Source organism: Paralichthys olivaceus, chromosome 6, assembly GCF_024713975.1.
Source record: "Paralichthys olivaceus isolate ysfri-2021 chromosome 6, ASM2471397v2, whole genome shotgun sequence".
NCBI lineage: Eukaryota > Metazoa > Chordata > Actinopteri > Pleuronectiformes > Paralichthyidae > Paralichthys > Paralichthys olivaceus.
The window spans coordinates 5,244,807-5,268,385 of NC_091098.1; the positions used below are offsets into that span (position 1 = coordinate 5,244,807).

A 23,579-nucleotide genomic window follows, 5' to 3' on the forward strand; every position below is an offset into this window, starting at 1 on the left:
CACGTGACATTTCAGTGGTTAGAGTGGTGGTAAAAGTTCTCCATCAGCAGGGGGTGATTCACCTCTTCATCATCATCATCATCATCATGTGAGCCAACCACCTATTTTTAAATGCAGCTATTGTTCCTCACTGATGTTGCAGAGTGGAAATTTGAATAAGCAGTATAATAGATCTTGACACTCGGCCCCCTCATGAAGACCAGGCATGTAAACAGGATGTGTCTCATTGGAGCGTGGAGCGATCAGGGTGTACAGGGACACGGGGCCACGACACTCTCTAATTGCTGTTAGAAGAAAAGTGGGACATTTACTGTCTTAACCTCTGACTTGTTAAAAGTCGTTCATGCACTGCCTCCCTAGACACATACTGCTGGACTTCTGTAAGCATTGACTTCTTGTCCTGTATCTGGTGTATAAGCTAGTGGACGCTGAAAATCCCTTCACAATCAATTAAGTGTCCATCTACCCGTCTGTCTATCAATCTATCTACAGTATCTAGATAGATCCAGATTTGACCCCTGGACGACATTTCCATAAGTGTGTGTGTGAGATGACTACTACTGTCTATGAGAACACAACACTGCATACGAGTGAAGACCATACGACATGGTTGAAAGTCAAACTACGGTTTCAATGGTCAGGGATCAAGTATAACTGTGTTACAACATTATCATCATGAACATACAGGACAGGCCTGAGGTCACATCCATGCACATGAGAAATGGTCTTTATTTAAAAAGCTGCCTGTGTTTAAAATCTGAATATGAATGAGAGACGCCGGTCGCTCTCCATAACCCAGTTCAGGTTTTGACTCATTGTACAACAAAAGCACAGTCAGAGGAAAGAAAGGAAGAGAAAACAGGGGATGATACAAACTGTTTAATTTGATAGACACAATGACAGGTGTAGCAGTTCACTAAACAGAGTGGAGTCAGCTGTCTTGACTGGAAATGATGAGAAACTGTACTTTGTTCACGATTCATTAAAGAGGATGATGGGAATGTAAAGCACTGTGTTCCTTCAGTACTCTGGACAGCTACTGACAAGGAATTACTTTATATTTACTGCGAACAGGGGACAGAGATGTCTCCATGTCGTTTGACATCATGTCACTATCGGAACATTAAGCGGAGCTTTTTTTTTTTCCTCCCCTCATTACAATTCTGATATAACTACTGTGCACAGTATGGGAGACAGCCCCGCGGGATATCCACACATCAGACAGTACGTCACTGATCATGTTGTGGCAAAGAGTGTGAGCAGTCCCTTCGCGAATGACACGATCTCGTTCCCTCCCAGTTTGGACTCTCCATAAACTCGATCCACAAAGGAGATGGGCACCTGTTTGTTTCAATGAAGAAGAAGAAGATCATTGTTTTTTCAGTTCACACCACAAAGCAGAGTCACAACACTGAAGTTAGCTTCAGATTCTGAGGTTAAAGGGCAAGTTAAACTACATTTATTTTAACTACTTATAATTGTGATAAAGTATTAAACATTATAGTTCCAACACACTTTCGGAAAACTAAAACTAAAAATGATGGTTTCACAGATTTGTTTTCTACACTCGAAGAAATTAGACCAGGTCTTTCTAAAGGTCCAGTGTGTAAGATTTAGGTGAAAGGGAACTATTCGCAGAAATCTAATGTAGAATAATCCTCATGATGTTTTCACTAGTTCGTTTCATTTAAATTGTATGAATTGTAGTTTTCTTTACCCCAGAAAAGACCCTTTATATTTAAATACTTTATATTTACATGGAGGGGGTCCTCTCTACAGAGGCCACCATGTTTCTTACATTAGTCCAGACTGGACAAACTAAAACCTTTTGAGTTTTTATGACAACTGAAGCTACCACAGGTTCTTTTTCATGTTTGGATGGAGAGGGTGAGGTGAGGGGTGTTCAGCTGCAATTTCAACACTAGATATCACTAAATTCTACACACCGTACCTTTAACTTTAACTTCCAATTCTGAACCTACAGATCCAGCCTAGGTTTGATAAATCTACATAGTGTGTAATAAACTGGTTTTTGAGCTTAGATCTGGACTACTCTTTTTTAAATGAATGTAAATCTGAACCTGGACTTTAAAAAGTCTCTGGAAGCGACTCATTGATCTAGTCCACATCTATCTATCTAATCAGTCTACCTAATAATTCCAGGAACTCCGGGTCTCTATGTGGAACACATATCTCAAGAACATTTGTCTTATCAGCTTCACACTTGGTATATGTATTGTTAAGAAACTGCAGCTTTGAATTTGGTGCAATTTGGACACTTGATAAGTTCAATATTGATACACTTTGAATGAACAGGCAACCAACGCTGTGTAGCAACGGCTGCTGGAACTCATCTGTGTCAGTCACGTCGTAGATCATGACAGCACATTCACGGCAACAGCAACGACTTGTGATTCTCCAGTTCAGGGTTCTGCATTCTGAGTCAAGCTCCACTGAACTTTGAATAAACAGGTCAACAGCTCTTTGTGCAGCAGCAATGGTTTCATGGTTCTGTGGACTGAGTCTTGCAGCCAGTCTTTGCTTTCTGTTGCTCAATTACTGCATGTCACTTTTACAGAAAGCAAACAGCCCATTCCAAACAGGCACGCTTAGAACTGCACTGCACTTGTTTCACAAATCTTAAGTATCGTGGTTTTTCAGTTTAACCTGATCCTCATGTCTGGATGCAGATTGTTTTTACAAATACGACACAGGTTTCACAAATCTGTGGGTTTCCTACTAACCAAAAAAGTAAAGCTTGTAAACTACACCTAGTCTGATATGGTCTCCCTCTCCCATGTTTCACTAATCTGACAAGAGGTTTTCAACAGTGTGTGACCATTTGAACACACCTTAACTCAAGCATTTTCTATGTTTCACAGTTGGGGAAATGGGTTTAAATGGTGTTAAGGCCTTCATTATGATTTCTAATGTTTTCACTTCTATAAATAATGTAAAAAACATATAATCTAGTGAAATAAATAAAAGTAACATTTTAGTTTTCTCCAGTTCAGAAACTGCAAACCAGAAGCCACTTCAGTGTCACTGCTAGGTCCTCATTATGTGAAAACCATAAATACAGAAATTAGAGTGAGGATGAGAAAATCAGGGTCTCACCTCTCCGACCGTGTAGTTAAGCTGTCTGGCGCGGACGATCATCTCCATCTGAAAGACGTAACCTTTGGACACGCAGCGCGCAACCAGGTTCTCCAGCACGTTCTTCTTGTACAGCCTGATGGGAATGAGAATAAACAAACAGCACGAGTGTGAAACATCTCACTTCCATGCACGTTCAGTTCAACAGGCAGCGGTGTTTCCCAGCAGCACATACCTGAAGCTGCCTGTGAGGTCTGAAGCATCGGGTCTCAGCAACACTTGCGTCAAAAAGTTGGCTCCTCGGCTGAGAACCAGATGGAGACAGAAAGGAAATAACCCTTGTCCATGTGTACACAGATTGTTTTTAAAGATCTTTCTTTCACGTTTTGGCCTTTAGTCTACATGGAAGCTGAAAGGTCACTGAAAAAGGAGCATTCATAGTGCTGTTACCTGATTAGCTTCCTGCGCAAGTCCCAGCCGTATACGCCACCATTGCCTCGGTAACGAGTACCAGAAACAAGGTCGCAATTACCCTCTTTCTGCTTTCTGGCAAACAAGGAAAAAAGAATCTTTAACAACAGCGGAAAACAAATTTTGTTTTCACTGACTTAAGACTAAAGTTTAAATATGGAGATTTTTTTTACTGTGAATATCAATTATAAAATCAGGAAAATAATAACACTTACTCAATAAATTCTGGAATAAATTTGGGCTGAAAGAAAAAAAAAAGAACAATCAAATCTCAGTCACTGAAGAAAAACGAGACATGTACTAGTTCTATTACAGTTCAGGAATCTGTAGAGCCCCTTTCTCACTGGTATAAAGAAACACTAACACCCACTAATATCTGGTTTTTGTCTGCAGTGGGGATTGATACAATCTGCATTGACTCCCGGGTTAAATGACTCCAGACACAGGTTTTTCATCGACTCTAGCTCAGATCAGTAGTGAGAGAAACGACACACCCGGGTAAAGGTGCTTATTTTGCAAGACAGCGAGGTGAGAGGGCGCCTCAGCTCCCAGTGTGTTCACGATGTCAGACATAATGTGCCTTTGGAAAAAAACAGAAAGGCAAACTCCTCGACTGGCAATCAGTAAGGACTACCAGTATTAAAATAAAATTATACACCCACTAAATTTTGTGTAAAAAGAGGATAATAGAATAAGTTAGAGCTGAATTACAATCTAGCACTAATAGTTAATAGTATATGTTAATACAATCAACAACTGTTTTAACTGATAGTTTTAATCAGTGGCTTCAGCTTCTTGAACATGAGGATTTGTCTCATATCAATTTGTAATGTCACCAGTAACCTGAATCTCTTTGGGCTTTAGAATAATGTTCAGACAAAAGAAACAGACTGTGACACATGTAGATCTATCACCACCTTCTGGAATTTTATAAACTAAATAATAAATCAATGAATCAAAAAAGCGTCTATTTAGTCCCTGTCAGTTTACAGCGAGGGCTTAGCCTCATGTGTTGTGCAGCCATGGACTGTTATCATGCCAGTAGAAGTCAAACGCCCACAGTGTGTGAGTGAACTCTGAACATACTGTGTACACACAATGAAGCAGGCTCCACTCACATGATGGGAGAGATCTGCATCCATTATAAAGATGAAGTTCCCAGTTGCGTGCTTCAGGCCGTGGATGTAGGCAGTGCCTTGGAAAAGAAACAGGAGTTTATCAGAATTTGGCAAACGTTACTAAAGCCATTTAAAGGTTCAGTGTGTAAGATTTAGGTGAAATCTATTAGTAGAAACTGAATATAAAATAATCCTCATGATGTTTTCACTCGTGTGTTTCATCTAAATTGTGTGAATTGTTGTTTTCTTGAATGGGCCCTTTATGTTCAAATACTTTATATATTTATATCGGGAGTGAGTCCTCTCTACGGAGGCCGCCATGTTTTTTACAGTAGCCCAAACTGGACAAACTAACCACCTTTTGAGTTTTTATGACAACTGAAGGTTCCCACAGGTTCTCTTCATGTTTGGAAGGGGAGGGTGAGGTGAGGGGTGTTCAGCTGCAACATGCAACTTCACCATTGAATTCTACACACTGAATCTTTAAGGGATGAACCTCAAAGAATGTCTTCACAATGGGGTCTGCACTTTCTCCGGAGTTTGCCTTTTACATATGAAGAATGCAACGGGAGATTCTCCGGTGAGACAGGTACAAAACAACACAGACATCCCCGGAGCTTTCAGGGGAGGAGTTGCGCAGTATACAGGCAGCAGGACGTAGCAGCACATCGACACCAGCGACGCTGCTGGATTCTCGTTGTCTTACATGTTCTAATTTTTGTTGAGGTCTTGTACGTGTATAGCACCTCTTTTTCATCCTGAGATAACTGTATTGTTTTTGTTTTTGCAGTTTTGCATCCGTTGCTGTCTAGAAACATCATCAACGCAAATCCTCCAGAGAATCTCTAGCTGTTTTCTAACATGGGCTCATTAAGACATTATATTTTATACAAGGGGGCTGGGAGGAGACACTCCAGAGAAAGTCCGCAGCAACTGAGTTGGACATTTGCGTTCTCACATCTGGATAATTAAAGGAGATTATCTGGACTTCATTGCATGTCCGAAAGCAGCTGAAGATGAAAACACACATTTTTACAGTCTCAAACTTACCGAGGCCTAATTTTTTCGCTCTAGGTCGTAGAAGCTGAAACACAGAACAGAAAGAGTAAGACTGTGCATGTACACAGACATCAAGGTAGACAAAGCATGAAACAGCCTGGGGCTCCAAGCTGAGAATGGCTAATTACTTCTGTCCACATCAATGACAATTTTGTGAGAAGCCCCTTATATCTTAGGATCAGCTTTGTACAGGAGACTGCAACAACAACATGATGAGAAAACCCTTAACAAGTCCCCATGCCACTATATTTTGCCTAAAGTCTTAATTGTAGAGGTTTGGTTGAAGACTAGAACATCTACATGTGTGTGCATGATGTGTCTTGGATGACTGTGTGGTTTAACTATTATTCATGTGCGTGCGCTGTATGCACTTTGTTCATAATATTGATAATAACCGTTTGAAGATAGAAATATTGTGGCTTGGTATCATGTGTTTCTGCTCAAAGAAAGACAGCAGTGATCCTTCACTTACTATCCTGTCCTCTCCATATATTTTCTGCAGCTGCTCTGCCACCTCCAGGGTTCCATCTGGGCTCCCGTCATCAATCACTATGATCTCGTAGTCATACCCACTGTAAACACCACAATTTAAAATTACACTTCAGATTGTAATCTGGTTAGAACACACACACACACACACACACACACACTTAAGGGTAAGTGTATTTAATGTCCCCACTAACACCCAAAAAAGTGAAAAATATCAGTTCAGTTCACTGACTCCCTGTCTGTCACAGAATTGACTTCAAAAACCTACTGTTGGTTTCTACAGATCTCCTGCTACATCATGAAGCATCCAGACTACCGACCACCGGTTCACCTGGGACGAGTCTACTTTCTGTCCCCAGACTCAAAACTAAACCTGGAGGAGCAGCGCTGTGTTTAATGCTCCACACGTGAGAACCGCAGGTCTGCTGCGAATCTTCGGTCTTTTTACTCGATGCTGCAGACCTTCCTGTTTGCCACAGCCTGTTATCATTTCAGTGAATCACTCAGCTCTCACACTGCACTGTTACTCTTTTACTTCTTATCTATTTATATTTTTCTTCTCAGTGCCACTCTTTTTAAATGCTTCGTTTTTGTTTTGTCTTAGCTGCTTTCACAAAGTGTCATGATGCCTTTAATATCTTATGTAAAACACTTTGAGTTGCCTTGTTGTTGAAATATACTGTAAAAATAAACTTCATGATCATTTCATTTGTCATATAATCTATGAACATGACCTCATTGTTATTAGGTGCAGTTTATTTATGCAGCAGCGTTGAAATTGTGACATTAACCCTAAAGAAATAATACAATATACCTATTTGTCACAGTCAGCCATGTTTTTTGTTTACGTTTCATGTCAACTCCAACCGGGGAAATCGTGACGTTGTCCTAACTTCACAGGAGTTTATATGAATCTAAAGAATAAAATGAAGACTCTTCAACTTATCGACACTAGGCTCAGACCCAACCTGGAGCTCAGAGCCAGGTCTCTGCCCTCACACAGCCTCCAGAGGTTGGAATGAGCGGCTGCTCTCAGGCGAAGTGACAGCTCATCCCTGGCTTTAGCACTGATGCTAGCTAGCGTCAGCAGCAGCTCCGCCAGCCGAGAGCCGGACTCACCTCTGAGTGAAGCACTTCACCAGCAGCCACACGATCAGAGGGAGGTTCTCCCGCTCGTTGTAGGTCGGTAGCAACACTGAGTATCTGTCTTCTCTGTCTTCTCTGTCTTCTCTGTCTTCTCTGTCTTCTCTGTCTTCTCTGTCCCGGCTCGGCTCGGAGCTCTTTCTGCTCGCCATAGCGACGCGAGGGGCACTTCCTGTGCGAAGTAAGCCACTCCACTTCCTGCTGGTCCTTTTCAAAACAAGTGGGGGGGGTGGTGGAAGTGGAAGTACTCAGATGTTGTACTTAATACAAACAATACCTCAGTGATCTACCACAAAATATCCAAAGAAAAAGTAGCCTACATAGGTTTTACCATTACCACCAAAATGTTATGTACTTATTATGTAGAATATCCAATTTTCAGATATTAATATCATTATTTGAATTGTTGTAAGTGTTATTATAGTAGTATTGACAGTAATACATATTCATTTATTCATTTCTTTTTAATAATCTCAATCTGCAAAGTAACCAGTAACTAAATCCTTAAATTAAATAAAGTGGAGTAAAAAGTACATCTCTAAAAAAAGCAAATGAGTAAAAGTAAAAAGTATTGTAAAACTGAAGTACTCGAAGAAAGTACCTTAAATTGCTATAGTTGAGTATGTGAAGTTATTCATATTCCACAGATTTAGTCTGTTTACATCAAACCCCACTCCTTCTTCAACATGGATATGACTAAGGATTTTGAATTTGCTATTATAAGACCCTTGTTATTTACTCTGTCTTCTCTTGCCCTCCACAGAGAAAGTAGAGTGTCGTGATGTAGAGCACTCTTAGTCCTCCAGGAGGAAAAGCATTTAACAGCACCACATGATATAGTTATTTTGAATAAAATAATACTACACAAGACACATATTAATGGAATTTTATTAACAAATTAATAAAAAAATATACATACGAAAAATTCAAACACACACACACACACACACACACAAACACACACACACAAACACACACACACAAACACACACACACACTATGTAATGCTTATTAACCAACCCCCAGGAAATCATTAAATGTAAACATTACTTTTCAATGTGAATAGATACAGTATAAAATATTATAACATGAATAACTGTATACAGTAAATATAATAAACATGAAATATACAAATTATCATACACAGGGCAACAAACGTTCTCACAGTATCATTTCTACCATGGGACAAAGTGGAGCTTTTACACCATGGATTGTGTGTTTTGGTTATCCTTGAGGCAGTAAGGGTTAGGATGGCCGATGGAACAGGCAGAAATGTAACACAGGTGGCTAAATTAAACTACGTGACATCGATACAGTGCATGAGTACATTTACATGGTGTGGATAAGATGACACTTTACAGGTCCCAGTGGGAAAATATTTTCCTTAATTGATGTTTGTCTGTCCATCGAAACGCTGATCTATATGAGGAAGCTCACTTGTTCTGTTTCTTTCAGAGAACACATCAACAGTCAGACAGAGATCTCCTTCCTGTTATTTCCTTTTCTCAGATATAATGAAGCATCAGCATCAGTCAGTGGAAAGTTCAACACACCGAATCTTGTCAGTAGTGCTTTTCTTAAATCTCCATATCCCGTCTGTCATCCAGCTCCGAAGGACGCACATTCATTTCAGACCGATGTCAGTCACCATGCAGCTGCTACCTGCTTCTTCATATCCACTCAGGGCTCGTAGCCATAATAAGGGTCTTCTGGGTGAAGAGAGCAGGAAATAAAGTCAAGTGGAGGCTAGAAACAGAGCTAAGAGTGTTTCTCTGTGTGTGGTGGGCACAGACACAAGTCCAATACTGTATTTTAATATTGCCCGGAGCTTTCCTTGTTGCTTACCTGTTTGCTGGGGAACTCTGGGGCAGCCTCCACTACTGTCGCACATGCCCGGTGGTCCAACTTCGCCTGGCTGCCCAGGATGACCAGGGATTCCCGCTGGCCCTTGTTTACCATCATCTCCTTTGGAACCTGGGTCTCCCAGCTTGGACTCACCTGAAGGCCCTGCAGACAAACGCAATACACAACACATATGCATCAAAACCAATTGTCAGTACTATAGAGTTGTTAACTGACCGTTTTGTGTCCTATTAGTTCAGACATGACTTCTTGCAACTGATAAAATTTGATGCAGTGTCCGTTCTGAACCTGCCTGTTCTCTCTGTTAAAGCTCTGGAGCTACTTCAGAATTATTCCTTGTCATTAGTGAGTCCTCCTCAAACAGTTCTACAATATACTGTCACTTTTTACAGTCTATGGTGCAGAGTGAAGTTAGAAAACGTTTTGTTCATCCTATCTGGTTTGTCTGAAAATTTTATAGTCAATGCTTTTTAAAAAGTTAAACTGAATAAGTTTTATTGCTGTTCATGAATGGGGTTTATATAGACATTTTAATTATTTACTGAACTAGTGTTATTTTTTTAAACATTGCACGTTGGCTGTTTTTGGAAGTCTGTTAACAATTGACAATCTTCAGACCCAAGTTCACAACTTTTCAAAATAAAAGCTCTGTAGTTCCTTATACAACCTTATAGCAACCAAACAAAGATTGTGCTTTTACTTAGACAAATTGCTAAAGAGGAAGTGATTCTATGAATGTTGCTGACCAAACTCAATAGTGTGTCCTTTGGACCTTACACATGCCAAGCATGAAGCCAATAAGTTGAATCGTTTGTGAGATATGCTTCGCACAAACGGACAGATGTTTGTGGAATATGTAGATAGATTCAACTATTCAAACGATCAGAGCACCAACAACTTGCAATACGTAGTGAGTATGAAAAAAAATGACCCATGAAGAGATACCTGCAAGTCCTTTGACCCCTGTGGACCCCTGGACCTTGGTCCCTGCATCACCTTTCCCCCCGGGCATACCTCTCTGCCCTGCAGAAGAAGAAGATCCAGATCAGCTTGTAATATTATCATAAAATTAAAGGTGACATCATCAAGATGTATAAATGTAAAGCCTATCTGGTTTCTATTCATTTGTACAAGCCCTCGACTAGATGGAGTCTTACCCTGTTCTCCTGGATATCCAGGCCTGCCAGGTCTCCCCCTCTGACCAACCTTACCCTGGTTGCCCCTGGCACCTGGTGGCCCCTTCGGCCCTGGGATGCCCGGTTCTCCCGGGGGCCCCACTGGCTCCTCAATAGGAGCTGGCTTGCGACTTATCTCGTTCATGAACATGTCAAGCTTCAGCACCTCCTCTGAAAAAGCAAGAGTGTCTTTGCATCTGGAGATCATTCTAAGTTACAGCTGCACAGATAAACACACAGATACCTTCACTGGAGAAGATTCCCATTTTACCTGTTTGCTAAAGACAACTTACTGTGCACTAGATGCTCACAGGCCTGTGTGACCAGCTGGTAGATCATGGCCATTGACTGAGGTTCCCCCTGTAAAACAAAAGCTAACTCAACAACTGTGCCTCCAACAAAAAACAGCGTTTCACTTTGATAAACCTTTAATTCACTAGTGCAGTGTAAACCTGCCTGGTTGGAATGGGCTGTTTTCTAGGGCCTGCGCTAATGCTGGTTGCAATTTTCTCTCTGAGAGTGACCTGCAGTGATCGAGTTAAGTCCGAATGCAGAACCCTGAAGCTGCGACCCCACTACTGCACAAAGAGCCGTGTTTATTCAAAGTTTGCCATGAAAGTGCTGTTGTGGTAGTCTGCAGCATCGTAGTCTGCGACTTAAGTTGATAAGTCCCAGCTAACACTGCTACAGAGCGCTGGTTGCCCGCTCATTCAAAGTTTCTTGATCCTGAACATATCGCAAAGTTGACAATTAATTTCCTTGGGTCCTTAACAATACACATGCCAAGTGTGAAGCTGATGAACTGTTGTTGAGATATGCAAACCTGTGCTGCAAGAAAGAATACATAAGAAAAACCCACCTTCTCTCCTTGTTCCCCTTTATTTCCTGACAGACCCTGTAAAATGAAAAACACGTGTATAGACTATAAATAAACAAATGTGAAGACATATAATGGCTGATGTTGTCATTTGTCCCTCTGGTCTTACCGTAGGTCCCACAGGTCCTGAGGGGCCCCTATCCCCTATAGGCCCTGGGTATCCTGGCAGTCCTTGGAAACCCTGCACAATACACACAGATGGATGAGTGGAATGCAGAAAAATGACAAAGCAGACTAAACTTACAAACTTGATCTCAGAGATACCAAATCCCCCGGCAACAAGAACTGAGTATAATGCAGAATTTACACAGGGCACTAAACCTGTGTCTTTGTCCATATTAAACAATAAATTGACATGACAAATTTTATCCAGCTGGGTGTGAATGATACCACACACAAACTATTTCAGTTAAATGATGTTACGGTGTGTTAATACATTTGGAAACAGTGCATGTCAGAGAGGGAATCTGAGGCATAATCTTATACTATGAACAATAGAGACATGATACAAAGGCCAGAAGTTTAAATTCCATCTATCATTATTAGTATTATCATTAGTATCAGTAGGTTGCTATCTTAAAATAGTGCACCTCAATGACAAACATCATCAAAAAAACTGTTTAAAGATCCAGTGTGTAAGATTTAGGTGAAAGGGATCTATTGGCAGAAATTTAATGTAGAATAATTCTCATGATGTTTTCAATAGTTAATTTCATCTAAATTGTATGAATTGTATTTAGGAGGGGGTCCTCTCTACGGAGGCCGCCATGTTTTTTACATTAGTCCAGACTGGACAAACTAAACACCTTTTGAGTTTTTATGACAATTAAAGGCTACCGCAGTTTCTTTTTCATGTTTGGAAGCTGAGGGTGAGGTGAGGGGTGTTCAGCTGCAACATGCAACTTCACCACTAGATTTCATGCAATTCTACACACTGTACCTTTGAATGGCTGGGCTACATGCAAGGTTTAATTCATGTGTGAAAAAAACGTGACAACATTTCTGGCCTGACGATATATTCTAACATTTGACACTTGGATAATTCAAATTTCGTCTTACCCTGGGTCCAGTGATACCAGGTGAACCAATGTTACCTTCGATCCCCCTGATGCCCTGTGACACATGCAGAGAGAGGAGAACAGACACAGAGGTAGAGGGTCAGCCCGGTGAAGAACTGCTCACGTCTACTGTTCTGTAAAACCGTTTTCAGGTGTGAACTCCGGAGGATGTCCGCACAATTGTCTTTCTCGCATGAACATCAACGCTCTGATTTAGTCCAGTGGTTAAATCACTTGCCCAGTGACGCAATGTCAAGGGTTCAAGACAGGAGACCCCCCCCATAGTAACAGGATGTTATCAGGAAACCTGTAAGGAACCTGGATTTTCCAAATAAAACTCAGACAAACTCCAGAATTTTTACGGGGGACTGGCCCGGAGAAACTCTGAACATATAGCAACTCCGAAAAACTTAGATTATCTGCAGTTAAGTGCATGTTTGAAAGCAGCATATATCCAGCTGGGCTCAAACAGCTCACCTGGGGGCCTGGGATCCCCTCTTCCCCTTTTGGGCCTGGAGGTCCTGGTAAACCCTACAGGACAAGACAACGATAAGAGTTAAATTAGTATTTATCCAACGTTACAGCATTCTGTGTTTTCTTGTGTTTTCGTGATTCTCTTCTGTTTAAACTCACCTGGACTCCTGGGCGGCCAGGATCCCCCTTTTCCCCACTTGTACCAGGAGGGCCCTAACAAGAAAAACATGAAAACAGAAAGCAGGTAACATTTTCACTCAGATAATAGATTCATAAGTAAGTAGTGTAGCATCATATTTATCATTGTCATGTATTGAAGTATAAGACATCTCCCCACCGCTTTGCCGTGGACAGTCATGCCACGGGGTCCTGTGCTGCCGACAAGTCCAAGGCCTCCCTCAACTCCAGATTTTCCATGGGGACCCACCTCCCCCTGAAACACAGAGAAAAGTAACATGAAGATATCCATTTGTGAATCCAACCAAACCTCAGAATACAACGTGAACTAATGTGTAATTAATGTGTAAAAGCTGAACTGATTTGACATGTTCAAAAAGAATATGAGAATATTTAGAGATTGTTCTGAAGAAGCAGACTTAACAGGAGTCAAACAGCTTGATGTAACAATCTCTTCTATATTATGAGATGATTCCTGTATTGCCGACCAAATGTGATCCTTTCTTAGATCAGTGCATTCGAATCATTTCACTAAACCTGTCAACATTTCAATGTTAACTGGCTGCGGCTGGCTTTGTCAGTCATTCACATCTTCAGTTTTTATACATAGCACGGTTCTGCACATTCTTTAGATAGAAAATCTGTTCAAATTCATGTGTTTTTGTTTAAACTATGGACTTTGGACTTTTGCTTTTTGGACACTGCATTAAAGTGTAAATGCAAACTTAAAACCTAAAATTATACCTGAGACTTTGTACTTTAGTTTAATATCCATTAATTTAACACATAAATGTTTGCTGACATATCCTTGTTAGGACTTTGCGTTGACCTCCATTCATTGTGGACAGCCTAACCAAAATCGTATCCCTTTTTTCACATCACCTTATGGCCTTGCTCTCCCTTCTCGCCTTTTTCTCCTCGGGGACCTGGTTTTCCCTGGTAAAAAACAAACAGAAATGAATGTCACCATGCTGTCAAACAAAAAAGCGATTCAACAAACACTTGAATGGTGACGTACAATTGGTCCGGGGGAACCTGGAGCTCCAGGGACGTCAGAGGAACAGGAGCAGGTGTAGGCGGGGGCAGGACAGCTCTCCTCATCTCTCTGATGCACCCAACAGAGACACAGCAGACGACAAAGACATGAGGTCTGCCCTTGTATAATGTAATTACTGTGCTCTACTACCCCTCACTGTTGCCGTTAGAAAAAGTCAGTGTGCAGGCTAATATTCTACAGCTTATGATCAGTGTCAGTTTCTTTTTAGTTTACAGTGAATTGTCAACAATAGAAAACCTTCACAGTAAGCACTTGGCTCATTGTATGTCATAGACTGCATATTAAGATGGACGATATGTCTCCACTTCCTCTCACGTTCTAGAAACGGAGCCAAAATATCCCAGATATGACGTCAAAGTCGTTGAATTGGAGCCAAAGTCGGCGCACTAGCAATTGGGAAATGGGGCCTTGTATTGAGGTACATGCTCGACCAATCGTGAGTCAGTTTCTGTCGATCGTGTAGTTTCACCATGTTTTTATAGCATCAGATAACTAGAACTAAACTGAACAGATAAATGTGCATTTGCACATAGAGCAGTGAGATTAGAACTACCTAAAACAGTGTTTCCCCAAATATAGTTTACTTAGTGATGGTTTGATTTGATCAAGAGTTTATGAGGCTGCATTTCAACATAATGAAAAATTACTTGTCAACATTTTGTGATGATCGTAAGTTTGTCACCTAAATCATGACCACCCCAATAAAACAAATGAACAAATTCACATTCATTTTTGTGAACTTACACTTTAAAATGAAAAACTATGAAGTTCACAAACTATGAATGCGAACTTGTTAATTTTTATCTGTAGGAAGTGAACTTTGAAGTAGATCTTTTTAAGTGTGAACAACACTGCCCATGTTTATATGCAGTCTATGTTTCAAATACTGTATTCACTCACAATGAGCTTATCCCAAGTAAGAATGGCAGAAGAAGGTAAATGTAAATAATAACAGACTGACCACTCCAGGCAGGTCACAGCAGGTGTCCTCTGACGCCCACGTTGTGTTACAGACAATCTCAAAAGATTGCAGCTGGAACTGGATTCAGAGAAGAACAAAGGATGGAAGTTGAGAACAGGGCAGAGGAAAGGACCATCAGATGTTTTTAGGCTACAACCACATTAATACATCTCTAATTTAAATGCATCAACTCTGCTACAGATTCTCTACACTGGAGTTTGAGCTAAAAAAGGAGAAGTTGGGAGAAGAATTCTGTATTTTACAATGTTTTAACTGTTTGCATGTGACGAGCAATCTGTGACAATTTCTACAGTTTCGACTAACTACCAAAGGCTTCCAACAGTATATGTGAGTGGTCACATGATATGCGTTTTCAGCTGTGTTTGAATGGACGAGGAACAAAACTGATACAGAGCCAAAATGCTCAGGTGGGACAATTTCAAACGAGAACATAGTGGTATGGATGTAGCCTTAGAAACGCTCAGTGTTTACAACATTACTGACAGACTGAAATAATCAGTGCTGAATAGAGAAACAGTACCGGGGCAGATCCACTGTTGGGTCCTCTGGTCTTCACCAGTTTTCCCAGCATCTCAAAACCGTCAGTGGGCAGGGTGCCCAGAGGGCGGGCAGGTCTCTCCCCCACACGCTGGCAGTCCACAGACAGGGCGACACTCACCTGGCTGACAGACAAGTGAACCTGCAGAGTGGAAGAGAGAGGACTGATTAAAATCACCAACAAAACGACATTAAATCCCAGACTGCGTTGTCATATTAGGCCAGAGTTTTAGATTTACTAGACCAAACCTCTGAGGAAAATGCTCCCGAACAACACATTATAAATCTATTGTTACTGTTATGATATTCTTCAGCCTGGACAATGATGCTCTAAGTGATGGAGCTAAAGTTCCTATAAAACTATCACTGGATACTCAAGAGAAAAACACTATGATTGTTAAGCTAATCCAGGAGCGATAAGCTTCATTTTTGTACGATTTCTAAGTAGATTTATGCACGTTCATAATCACACTGAATCTAAAAATGTGTGCACCATGTTTATGTTAATATTTGACTGAGCAAATCGGGGAGATAGGTTGCTAAGTAGCAAGTAAATAAGTGTAAGGCTCCATGAGCTATCACAGTCACTGCTGCAGCTCCAACTGCTGATGAAGATCAAATAAACCAAACTACAGTAACTGCCCCCTGAGGTCCCTCTCCCTGTGCCCCCCCCTGTGACCACTTGTGATCAGATCTCGCATCCCTGCTGTATATGCAAATAATCCAATCTGTCATTTGTATTCATATTGATGAAATGATGTGTTTTTACCCAGTCAGAGATTACAGGTGTGTCTGATCTCACTGTCTTCGTGTGTGTGTGTGTGTGTGTGTGTGTGTTGGTGCAAGCAAGAGATAGAGAAAGGGAGAAAAAGAGCGAGCTCAGCAGGAGCTGAGTGAATCAACGTGCTGTACACAACTCTACAGTGGATGAAGATTTTACCCATTTGAAAAAAGATACACAGATAGGTCAGCTCTACGTGCATTGATGACACATTAATGATCTGTTCACTCAGATCACATTTGCAGGTTGTCTGGGACACATGTGGCCACATTGTCTGACCCACCAATATATTGAAAGTATAGTAAGCAAGTTTTCCCCCTGCCAGACTGGGCGGCTGTGGCTCAGAAGTAGGGCAGCCATCCTCGAACCAGAAGGTCAGCAGTTTAATCCCCAGTCTTACCCATCTGCATGCCAAAGTGTCCTTGGAGATACTGAACCCTGAATTGCCCCTCATAGAACAAAAAAGTGCTGCTAATAGATAAACTGTATGAATGTGTGTGTGAATGGCAAACTGTACTGTAAAATGGCCACCACCATAAATCAACACTGACCACATTTCGATTTTCTTTTTTTATGAGCAAAATCTGCTCACAGACACACACACAAACAAGTTGGCAGCAGACACATCTGTATTGTCAGAATGTGTAACAAACACATGATTTGGTCTTTGTGAAAATAAATGATGTACGTGTGTATTTGGATATTTAGCAGGGATGTGAATTCAGATCACAAGTGGTCACAAGCGATGCATTCATGATGCATTTTCATATCAGGTGCATTTTAATACAAATGTCGTACGTAACACTGCTCACTTATGATCGGGTCTCCTAGGGTGGATGTTAGTACAAAGTCTGAACTCTTAAAGGTTCAGTGTGTAGAATTTTGTGATATCTAGTGTTGAAGTTGCATGTTGCAGCTGAACACCCCTCACCTCACCCTCTCCTTCCAAACATGAAAAAGAAACTGTGGTAGCTTCAGTTGTCATAAAAACTCAAAAGGTTTTAGTTTGTTCAGTCTGGACTAATGTAAAAAACATGGCGGCCTCCGTAGAGAGGGTCCCCTCCATGTAAATATACAGTATTTAAATATAAAGGGCCTTTTGTGGTTTAAAGAAAACTACAATTCATACAATTTAGATGAAACAAACTAGTGAAATGAGGATTATTCTACATTAAATTTCTGCCAATAGTTCCCTTTCACCTAAATCTTACACACTGGACCTTTAAACCAAAGAATTTCTTTTTACTCAGAGGACATTTTTGACATATTTTGTTCTTAAGTTTGTGAGTAGGAGTAAAAGTGAATATTATTATTTTATTATTGATTAAACCATTAAGGTTTTAAATGACTGTATGGTGTCATCTGCAATGTAATGTATAATATAATATAATATTAAGCATTGCTGAATTTTACACTCTCATATCAGTTGTTGGTCTTTTCATGTGTAATATTCTCATCTTATTCTGACAACTGATTCTGTGCTGCATGTCTCTTTTATTTCTTCTCATGACATTTCTGTTTTATTACACAAGGGTTAGCGAGTCCTGCAGGAAGAGAATGTCAGTATTTCATATCCTGCAAAATGACGGTAGGGTCAGTTCTGTGTATGTTGTCTCTCACCTTGTGAAAGCTGCCATAGAAGAGTCTGTGGACCTGCGGCTGGTCGAAGGTCAGTTCCTGCACCTCTCCCCTGTAATCCAGACTGAAGTACACCAGGTGCTTTGTAGTGGCTGTGGATAAAATCACTCATTTATAAGTTATTTCTTACATCAAACCACGGGGCGCTTAAGATGGGAATGTCAGCTACAGTTTGGTTTGATCTAGCTGGATGCAGAGAAAAACTGTCTGGGTGTAAATAAAAATAATAAAACTAGCTTCAATAAACATCTTTTGCCTCAGTGAGTTTTAATTTACCATTAACGAAACTAAAAAAATACAAAGTGAAAGCAAATTTAAAAAAGGCAGATGTTTCAAATGTAACTTGAAAGTTCTTGGTCATTTTGTTCGTCTTCACTCCCTGAGACTAGACGGATGAGAAGATGCATTAATGCTACTCACGATCTAGCACCACTCCCATCTTGGGCTGGAAGTCATTGTCAGTTAGCTGCCACAGAGCGAAGGGTTCCCTGGGTGTATCCTGCAGCATGCGGAAGGCGATGCCGATGGTGTGTTCTGGAGAGAAGCCTGCAGGGTGGATAAACCTGGAGCGATAGAGGGAAAGATCGATAGGTTCATTACATGAGGAAACCAGGAATCTGTGTGTGATTCAAATAATCAAAAATACACCTCAGTCAGACAACTCACATTCAAATGAACAGTAGAACATGTTTGTGTTTGGCGCCTAGTCTCCATCTTAATCACTCCCCCAGATATGATTACACAGACATGATGGGAGTGATGAGCAAACATTTCCCCATTGGAGCCTACAGGTGAAGCAACTGGCAGCAACACTGACACAGCAGCGGAGCAAGCAGAGGGAGAGAGGGGATATTTTCTCTGCTTAATCGGACCATCTAATAAGATGGGTGTGTATTATACATGATTGTGGAGAGTGAGGTATGTCACGTGATTGGAGCAGCGCAGCTCGAGTTGGCTGCCTGAACTTCACGCCAAATGTCAAGCTGATAAGATGAACGGTTCTTTAATATGTGAGCTACATACAGACAGAGATTTCTGGAATTAGAAGATAGATTAGACAGATGCCTGCATTTTTATGTTCTTCTGTCAATTTGATGAAATACTCTACATATTGTGCACTTCATTACTTTTTCTCTTTCTTCCACCATTTGTGCATCGTATTGAACCCCTACGACTATTGTTCATTTCTTCTTCTTCACATATATTGTAAATAAACCTCTGTAGATTTGACTTTCTTCCTTTCACACTCACTCATTACACAGATTTGAGTGCTCCAGCCACATTTGGAGGTTGTCATGAAACCAAAAATAAATTGCTTGTGCAGCTTTTACTTTAAGCACAGCATACATACAGCTGTATACAGCTGTGATCATAGCACGTAGAAAGCATTTAAGTTTATAATGAAGGCTACAGGCTCTGTATGTAATTCATTGGTCGAGGCTGAGGACCAAGGGTGACAGGGTCTTTGCAGCAACTCAGATTGGCGTCTTCAAATCATCTCTCAAAACTCGCTTTTCCAAATGGCTTTTATAAATTGTTTTATGTGCTTTATCCATTGTTGTCTTAGGTTTTTTTGTTTTCTTGATTTATATTTGTCCTTCTTTGTGTGGAAGGTGCTACATAAATGAAGTTATGGTCATTGTTATTACTTAGGTTAGTAAATGTGGGGCTGCATCGAGACAAGGTCAAATCAACAATAGAGGCTGAAGTGAAATTTGTCTCACTTGGTGCTCTGTGTCAGTTGGACGTCCCTGAACAGGGTGTAGGTGGGGACCGTGTTGAAGACAAAAGGCTCGGCTGCCACGCCTTCCACGGACGAGTGAGCTCTCTGTGTCAGACCAAATGCTTCCATCATGTCGAACCCTGACACAACACACACACGGCAGAAATAAAATGAGGCACATCATGTCGACAGTTTGAATCTGATGTTTCAATGATTTAAAACAAGTTTTTTATGAACATGTCGTTGCGAGTGAGGACAACAAGACTCACCTTTAACAATGCTGTTTCTGATGGTGACTTCAGGGCACACTGAAGAGAACACAAGAGGGCAGTGTTGAGATATCAGAATAAAGGCTGATAAACCATCAGTTGAAGACATTTTTTTTTCAGTATCTTCAACCAGACAAAAAAGCATTCAATCTCACAATGCACTCCAGGTACATTTAGTTAAAATTGCTTAGTATTAAAAAACTATATTTTAAGCTCGAGAAAATTATTAATTATTAACTATTTGAATGGCCCCATTCACATTTAAGTGGTCTAAATTCATGGCTTCAAGACCAATTTAGTCTTAACTATCGAATCAAATCATGACTTCAGTGCTGCAGTCAAATCAATTTCAACCACTTCACCAAATCCAACAGTTACATATGTGTCGAAAAATAAAAAAACTGATGTATTCCTTCTTTTGCAGTGGACCTGCTGTAGTCATCCACTGGCAGCCTGTCAATGTCTTGACTCTTAACATGTCCATTCGATTTTAGACTGAAATGACTCAAATATACTTATTGTTCTAATTATGAGATAAGGACAATAAAATGATTAGTGACCTTCATTGTGGATTGGATACATCCAGGGATGGATGGGAATTCTGGCTGGAGCTGTAGCTGTAAATGGAACAAGAAAAAAAAAAAAAAATCAATCACCCTACTTCACTCGCCACTTACCCTCATATACTGAATGTATCTGTCTATAAAAACAGTAACTCTACTCAACACCTATGATTTTGTACATTATACAAAGGAAAGCAGCCAAGAAATTATTTATTTTCTCTCCTTTTCGTGTGTAACCTTCGTGGTAATTTAAAGCTCTGCATTTTCTCTGGAGGGGCTGTACGTGAGAACGCAAATGTCAGAGTGAGAGCCTTTCTCAAGAGTTTCTCCTGCCAGCTCTCGTGCAAAAGCTTTGAAGAATGAGCATATGTGAGAAAACAGCAGATGATCCTCTGCAGGATTCACCACGAGCGAGTGGGGGTGTTGATGACGTTTCGAACACAAAACAGGGTCTGAAAGACCGCAAACGTTGGGATCATTAAAAGCAAACTTGATTGGAGAGGGGAATTTGGGCGATGCGGACGTGAAGAGGTGAACTGAAGCCAGATTATTGATCCACCTCATCATTAATGAAGTGTTAGTTGTGCTCGCGCAACGTGTGTGTGTGTAAAATCGCTGCAGGGAACGTGACTGCACCATCAGGAGCACAGTGCGCACTGGAGATCACTCACAAAAAATAAAGAGAACCTATTCACTTGCAAACTTCCATTGTGCGGACATCCTCAGGAGTTCATGTGTGAAAATGGCTGAAGTGACTTGTTGCTGAGATCAAACCTGTTGGATGGAGAATGGAGACAGCAGCCCCCTCTGCTGAGCCGAGGAGTGAGTGCACACTGATGCGATACAGAGTCTCTGGATCCAGATCAGTGAAACAGTGACTGCTGCTGGACTCATCAACTCTTTCTTCCTTTGTTACTTTGTCTACACGCACACAGACATAACACACACATGTTCAGACCAATGGATAAATTAACAGTGGTGACATACACAGAGCTGCCAGTTGACAAACTGTAACTGATTTAACTTTAGATTACCTTTGACGGACTGGACGACAATGCGATATCCATCGACAGCAGACACGGGTCTCCAAGACACACAGATGCTGGAGTGGTCTGACCTGACCACACTTACACTGCTCACCCGCAGACTGGCTGGAGAGAGAGAGCGTGGGGGAGGGAGAGCTAAAACAAACTTTCGGTAAAGTAAAATTCAACATAAGATCTTTTCCAGCAGGTGATGATTTCAAAAAGCCATGTGTATCCCTTCAGAGTGTTTGACTCACTGGTTTTGCCCTGAGCTGAACCGCTGCCTCCTTCTCTGTTGCGGTACTCGGCGGTGACCAGGATGCTGTAACGTGTATCTGGTTGTAATGACTCGAGCACCACCCGCTTTTCACTACCTGGGACCAATACCTGAGGACAACAAACTTACTTTTTAACTCAAAACGTGCATCTGTCAGTGCAATCCCAGAGATGTTTTACAGTGAGCTCAGAGCAGCAGAATGATTCAAACGACAAAGGATGAAGGACAAAGCAAAGGAGCAGGAGGTGATGATGACAGTCCACTTACAGTGCTGTCCTGGGTTTCAGATCCAGTGAGCGCAGTGTAAGACACACGATACTGGAGGACATGAGCGTTGGGAGGTACCCAGCTGACCACCAAGCTGACCGCTTTCTCCTCAGAGACTGTAACGCTGGACGGGCCTCCACCAGACACTGCAGCGAAGAAACTTACACTTACTATAAGATTAAATCAGTTCATATAATACTACATAAAATATTCATTTTTAATCTCCATTGTCCCACAAGAGGAAATGATGAAATACTTTTTGGCAACAATTAGGCACAATAAGATTTTCACCAAACTTGGTGGGAAAAGTAGTTATTATTATTAATTATAAGTTATTATAAGTTTTGCAGCTTTGAACAATAATTTATGATCATATGTTTGAAAAGACATCATCATGACCTCATTATGTAGTAATGCATTAACTTTAACTGAAACACATTCTACAACTTATTACCTCCCTCACAGCGGTTATGTTTTGTTTGTTTGTTTGTTTGTTTGTAGGCAACAAAACTTAGTGCAAGGATGAAGTATGGGTCAAGAAAGAACCAATTAAATCTTAGTGCAGATCTGGATCAGGCCACGGATCCAGACATTTCTTTTCACTCTCTTTGAAGTTTACATTTTTCAATATTTTCTCTTGATTTCTCAGAGAATTATTAATGGATCTTGATGAAAATGAAAAAAATCAGGCATGTTTAGGACACTAACTATTGGGCCTCAGTGAGGGTATGTGCTCTACTGAGTGCTATTCCATTATAACATTAGATTAGAGTGTGGGTTTGACTCACAGGTGCTGTAGCGTATGGCCACAGCTTCACTCTGAGCTCCATCTCCATAAAGTGCGGAAAGAGAGATCTGGTATTCCTTATCGTCCTCCACCCCCTCCAGGATCGCTACTTCACTCTCGCCACTTACCCTCAACTGAAACACACAACAGGGAAAAACAGCAACTTTTATACTGACCATTATAACATGTAATGTGCCGCAACCATCCATTTGTTCAGGCTTACCTGTCTCAGGTCTCCTCCACTGAGGGAGATCCACTTGATGAGGTAGGACACCACATCATCGGCTGCAGCCTCCCAGTGAACAGTGATGTCACTGCCTGAGAAGTTAGTCACCCTGAGGTCTGAGGGCGAAGGAACCTTCACTAGGAGAGAAGGAAAATGTGGAAGCATTAAAATAAAGGACACTTTAGCCTGCTCTGATATTTTCATGCAAAGTTAATTTTATGTTATTTTTACACTATGATTATAATTATGATTACATTACATATGATTATGCTCGTCTTACATGTGGTGACGTTACTGGTGAGTGCTGTAGAAAGGCCTTGTGGGTAGTGAGACTGCACTGAAACCAGGTATCTGGACAAAGACGACAGATTCTGCACCACCACTGAGTTCAGTCCTGTTACCTCCACCTAGAAAGATATTTTATTCATAGAAAGATCATTTATTCAC

General features: G+C 41.0%; 2 protein-coding genes across 4 annotated transcripts in view; both read right to left on the reverse strand.

The window, feature by feature from the left end:
- Positions 1 to 864: 864 nt before the first annotated feature.
- On the reverse strand, positions 865 to 7,591 carry dpm1 (dolichyl-phosphate mannosyltransferase subunit 1, catalytic). 2 transcript variants are annotated; one of them, XM_069526362.1, is made up of 10 exons: positions 7,472 to 7,591; positions 7,353 to 7,435; positions 6,217 to 6,316; positions 5,736 to 5,769; positions 4,686 to 4,762; positions 3,783 to 3,808; positions 3,547 to 3,642; positions 3,332 to 3,400; positions 3,118 to 3,232; positions 865 to 1,341 (listed from the first exon to the last, which is right to left on the reverse strand). In XM_069526362.1, the coding sequence occupies exons 1-10, from the start codon at positions 7,526 to 7,528 to the stop codon at positions 1,237 to 1,239; spliced, it is 762 nt and encodes a 253-aa protein (XP_069382463.1). In that variant the 5' UTR covers positions 7,529 to 7,591; the 3' UTR covers positions 865 to 1,236. The 2 variants fall into 2 exon arrangements, with proteins under 2 accessions (XP_069382463.1, XP_019944769.2); XM_020089210.2 differs by having other exon boundaries at positions 7,353 to 7,588.
- A 657-nt stretch (positions 7,592 to 8,248) lies between these two features.
- Positions 8,249 to 23,579, reverse strand: part of LOC109630740 (collagen alpha-1(XX) chain) — a 34,264-nt gene continuing 18,933 nt past the window's right edge. The window contains exons 16-42 of one of the 2 annotated variants that reach the window (XM_069527230.1): positions 23,413 to 23,539; positions 23,130 to 23,269; positions 22,908 to 23,040; positions 22,120 to 22,265; positions 21,833 to 21,962; positions 21,585 to 21,701; positions 21,325 to 21,471; positions 20,548 to 20,604; positions 19,988 to 20,026; positions 19,720 to 19,858; positions 18,416 to 18,558; positions 17,978 to 18,087; positions 15,560 to 15,718; positions 15,019 to 15,096; positions 14,019 to 14,105; positions 13,883 to 13,936; positions 13,161 to 13,256; positions 12,983 to 13,036; positions 12,827 to 12,880; positions 12,351 to 12,404; positions 11,401 to 11,472; positions 11,274 to 11,309; positions 10,708 to 10,774; positions 10,397 to 10,585; positions 10,185 to 10,262; positions 9,222 to 9,383; positions 8,249 to 9,085 (exon numbers count right to left, since the gene is read on the reverse strand). In XM_069527230.1, coding sequence (XP_069383331.1) covers positions 9,057 to 9,085; positions 9,222 to 9,383; positions 10,185 to 10,262; positions 10,397 to 10,585; positions 10,708 to 10,774; positions 11,274 to 11,309; positions 11,401 to 11,472; positions 12,351 to 12,404; positions 12,827 to 12,880; positions 12,983 to 13,036; positions 13,161 to 13,256; positions 13,883 to 13,936; positions 14,019 to 14,105; positions 15,019 to 15,096; positions 15,560 to 15,718; positions 17,978 to 18,087; positions 18,416 to 18,558; positions 19,720 to 19,858; positions 19,988 to 20,026; positions 20,548 to 20,604; positions 21,325 to 21,471; positions 21,585 to 21,701; positions 21,833 to 21,962; positions 22,120 to 22,265; positions 22,908 to 23,040; positions 23,130 to 23,269; positions 23,413 to 23,539 — 2,697 coding nt within the window. In that variant the 3' untranslated portion in view covers positions 8,249 to 9,056. The remainder of the gene's footprint in view (positions 9,086 to 9,221; positions 9,384 to 10,184; positions 10,263 to 10,396; positions 10,586 to 10,707; positions 10,775 to 11,273; positions 11,310 to 11,400; positions 11,473 to 12,350; positions 12,405 to 12,826; positions 12,881 to 12,982; positions 13,037 to 13,160; positions 13,257 to 13,882; positions 13,937 to 14,018; positions 14,106 to 15,018; positions 15,097 to 15,559; positions 15,719 to 17,977; positions 18,088 to 18,415; positions 18,559 to 19,719; positions 19,859 to 19,987; positions 20,027 to 20,547; positions 20,605 to 21,324; positions 21,472 to 21,584; positions 21,702 to 21,832; positions 21,963 to 22,119; positions 22,266 to 22,907; positions 23,041 to 23,129; positions 23,270 to 23,412; positions 23,540 to 23,579) is intronic. The other variant, XM_069527231.1, reaches the window with a different exon arrangement.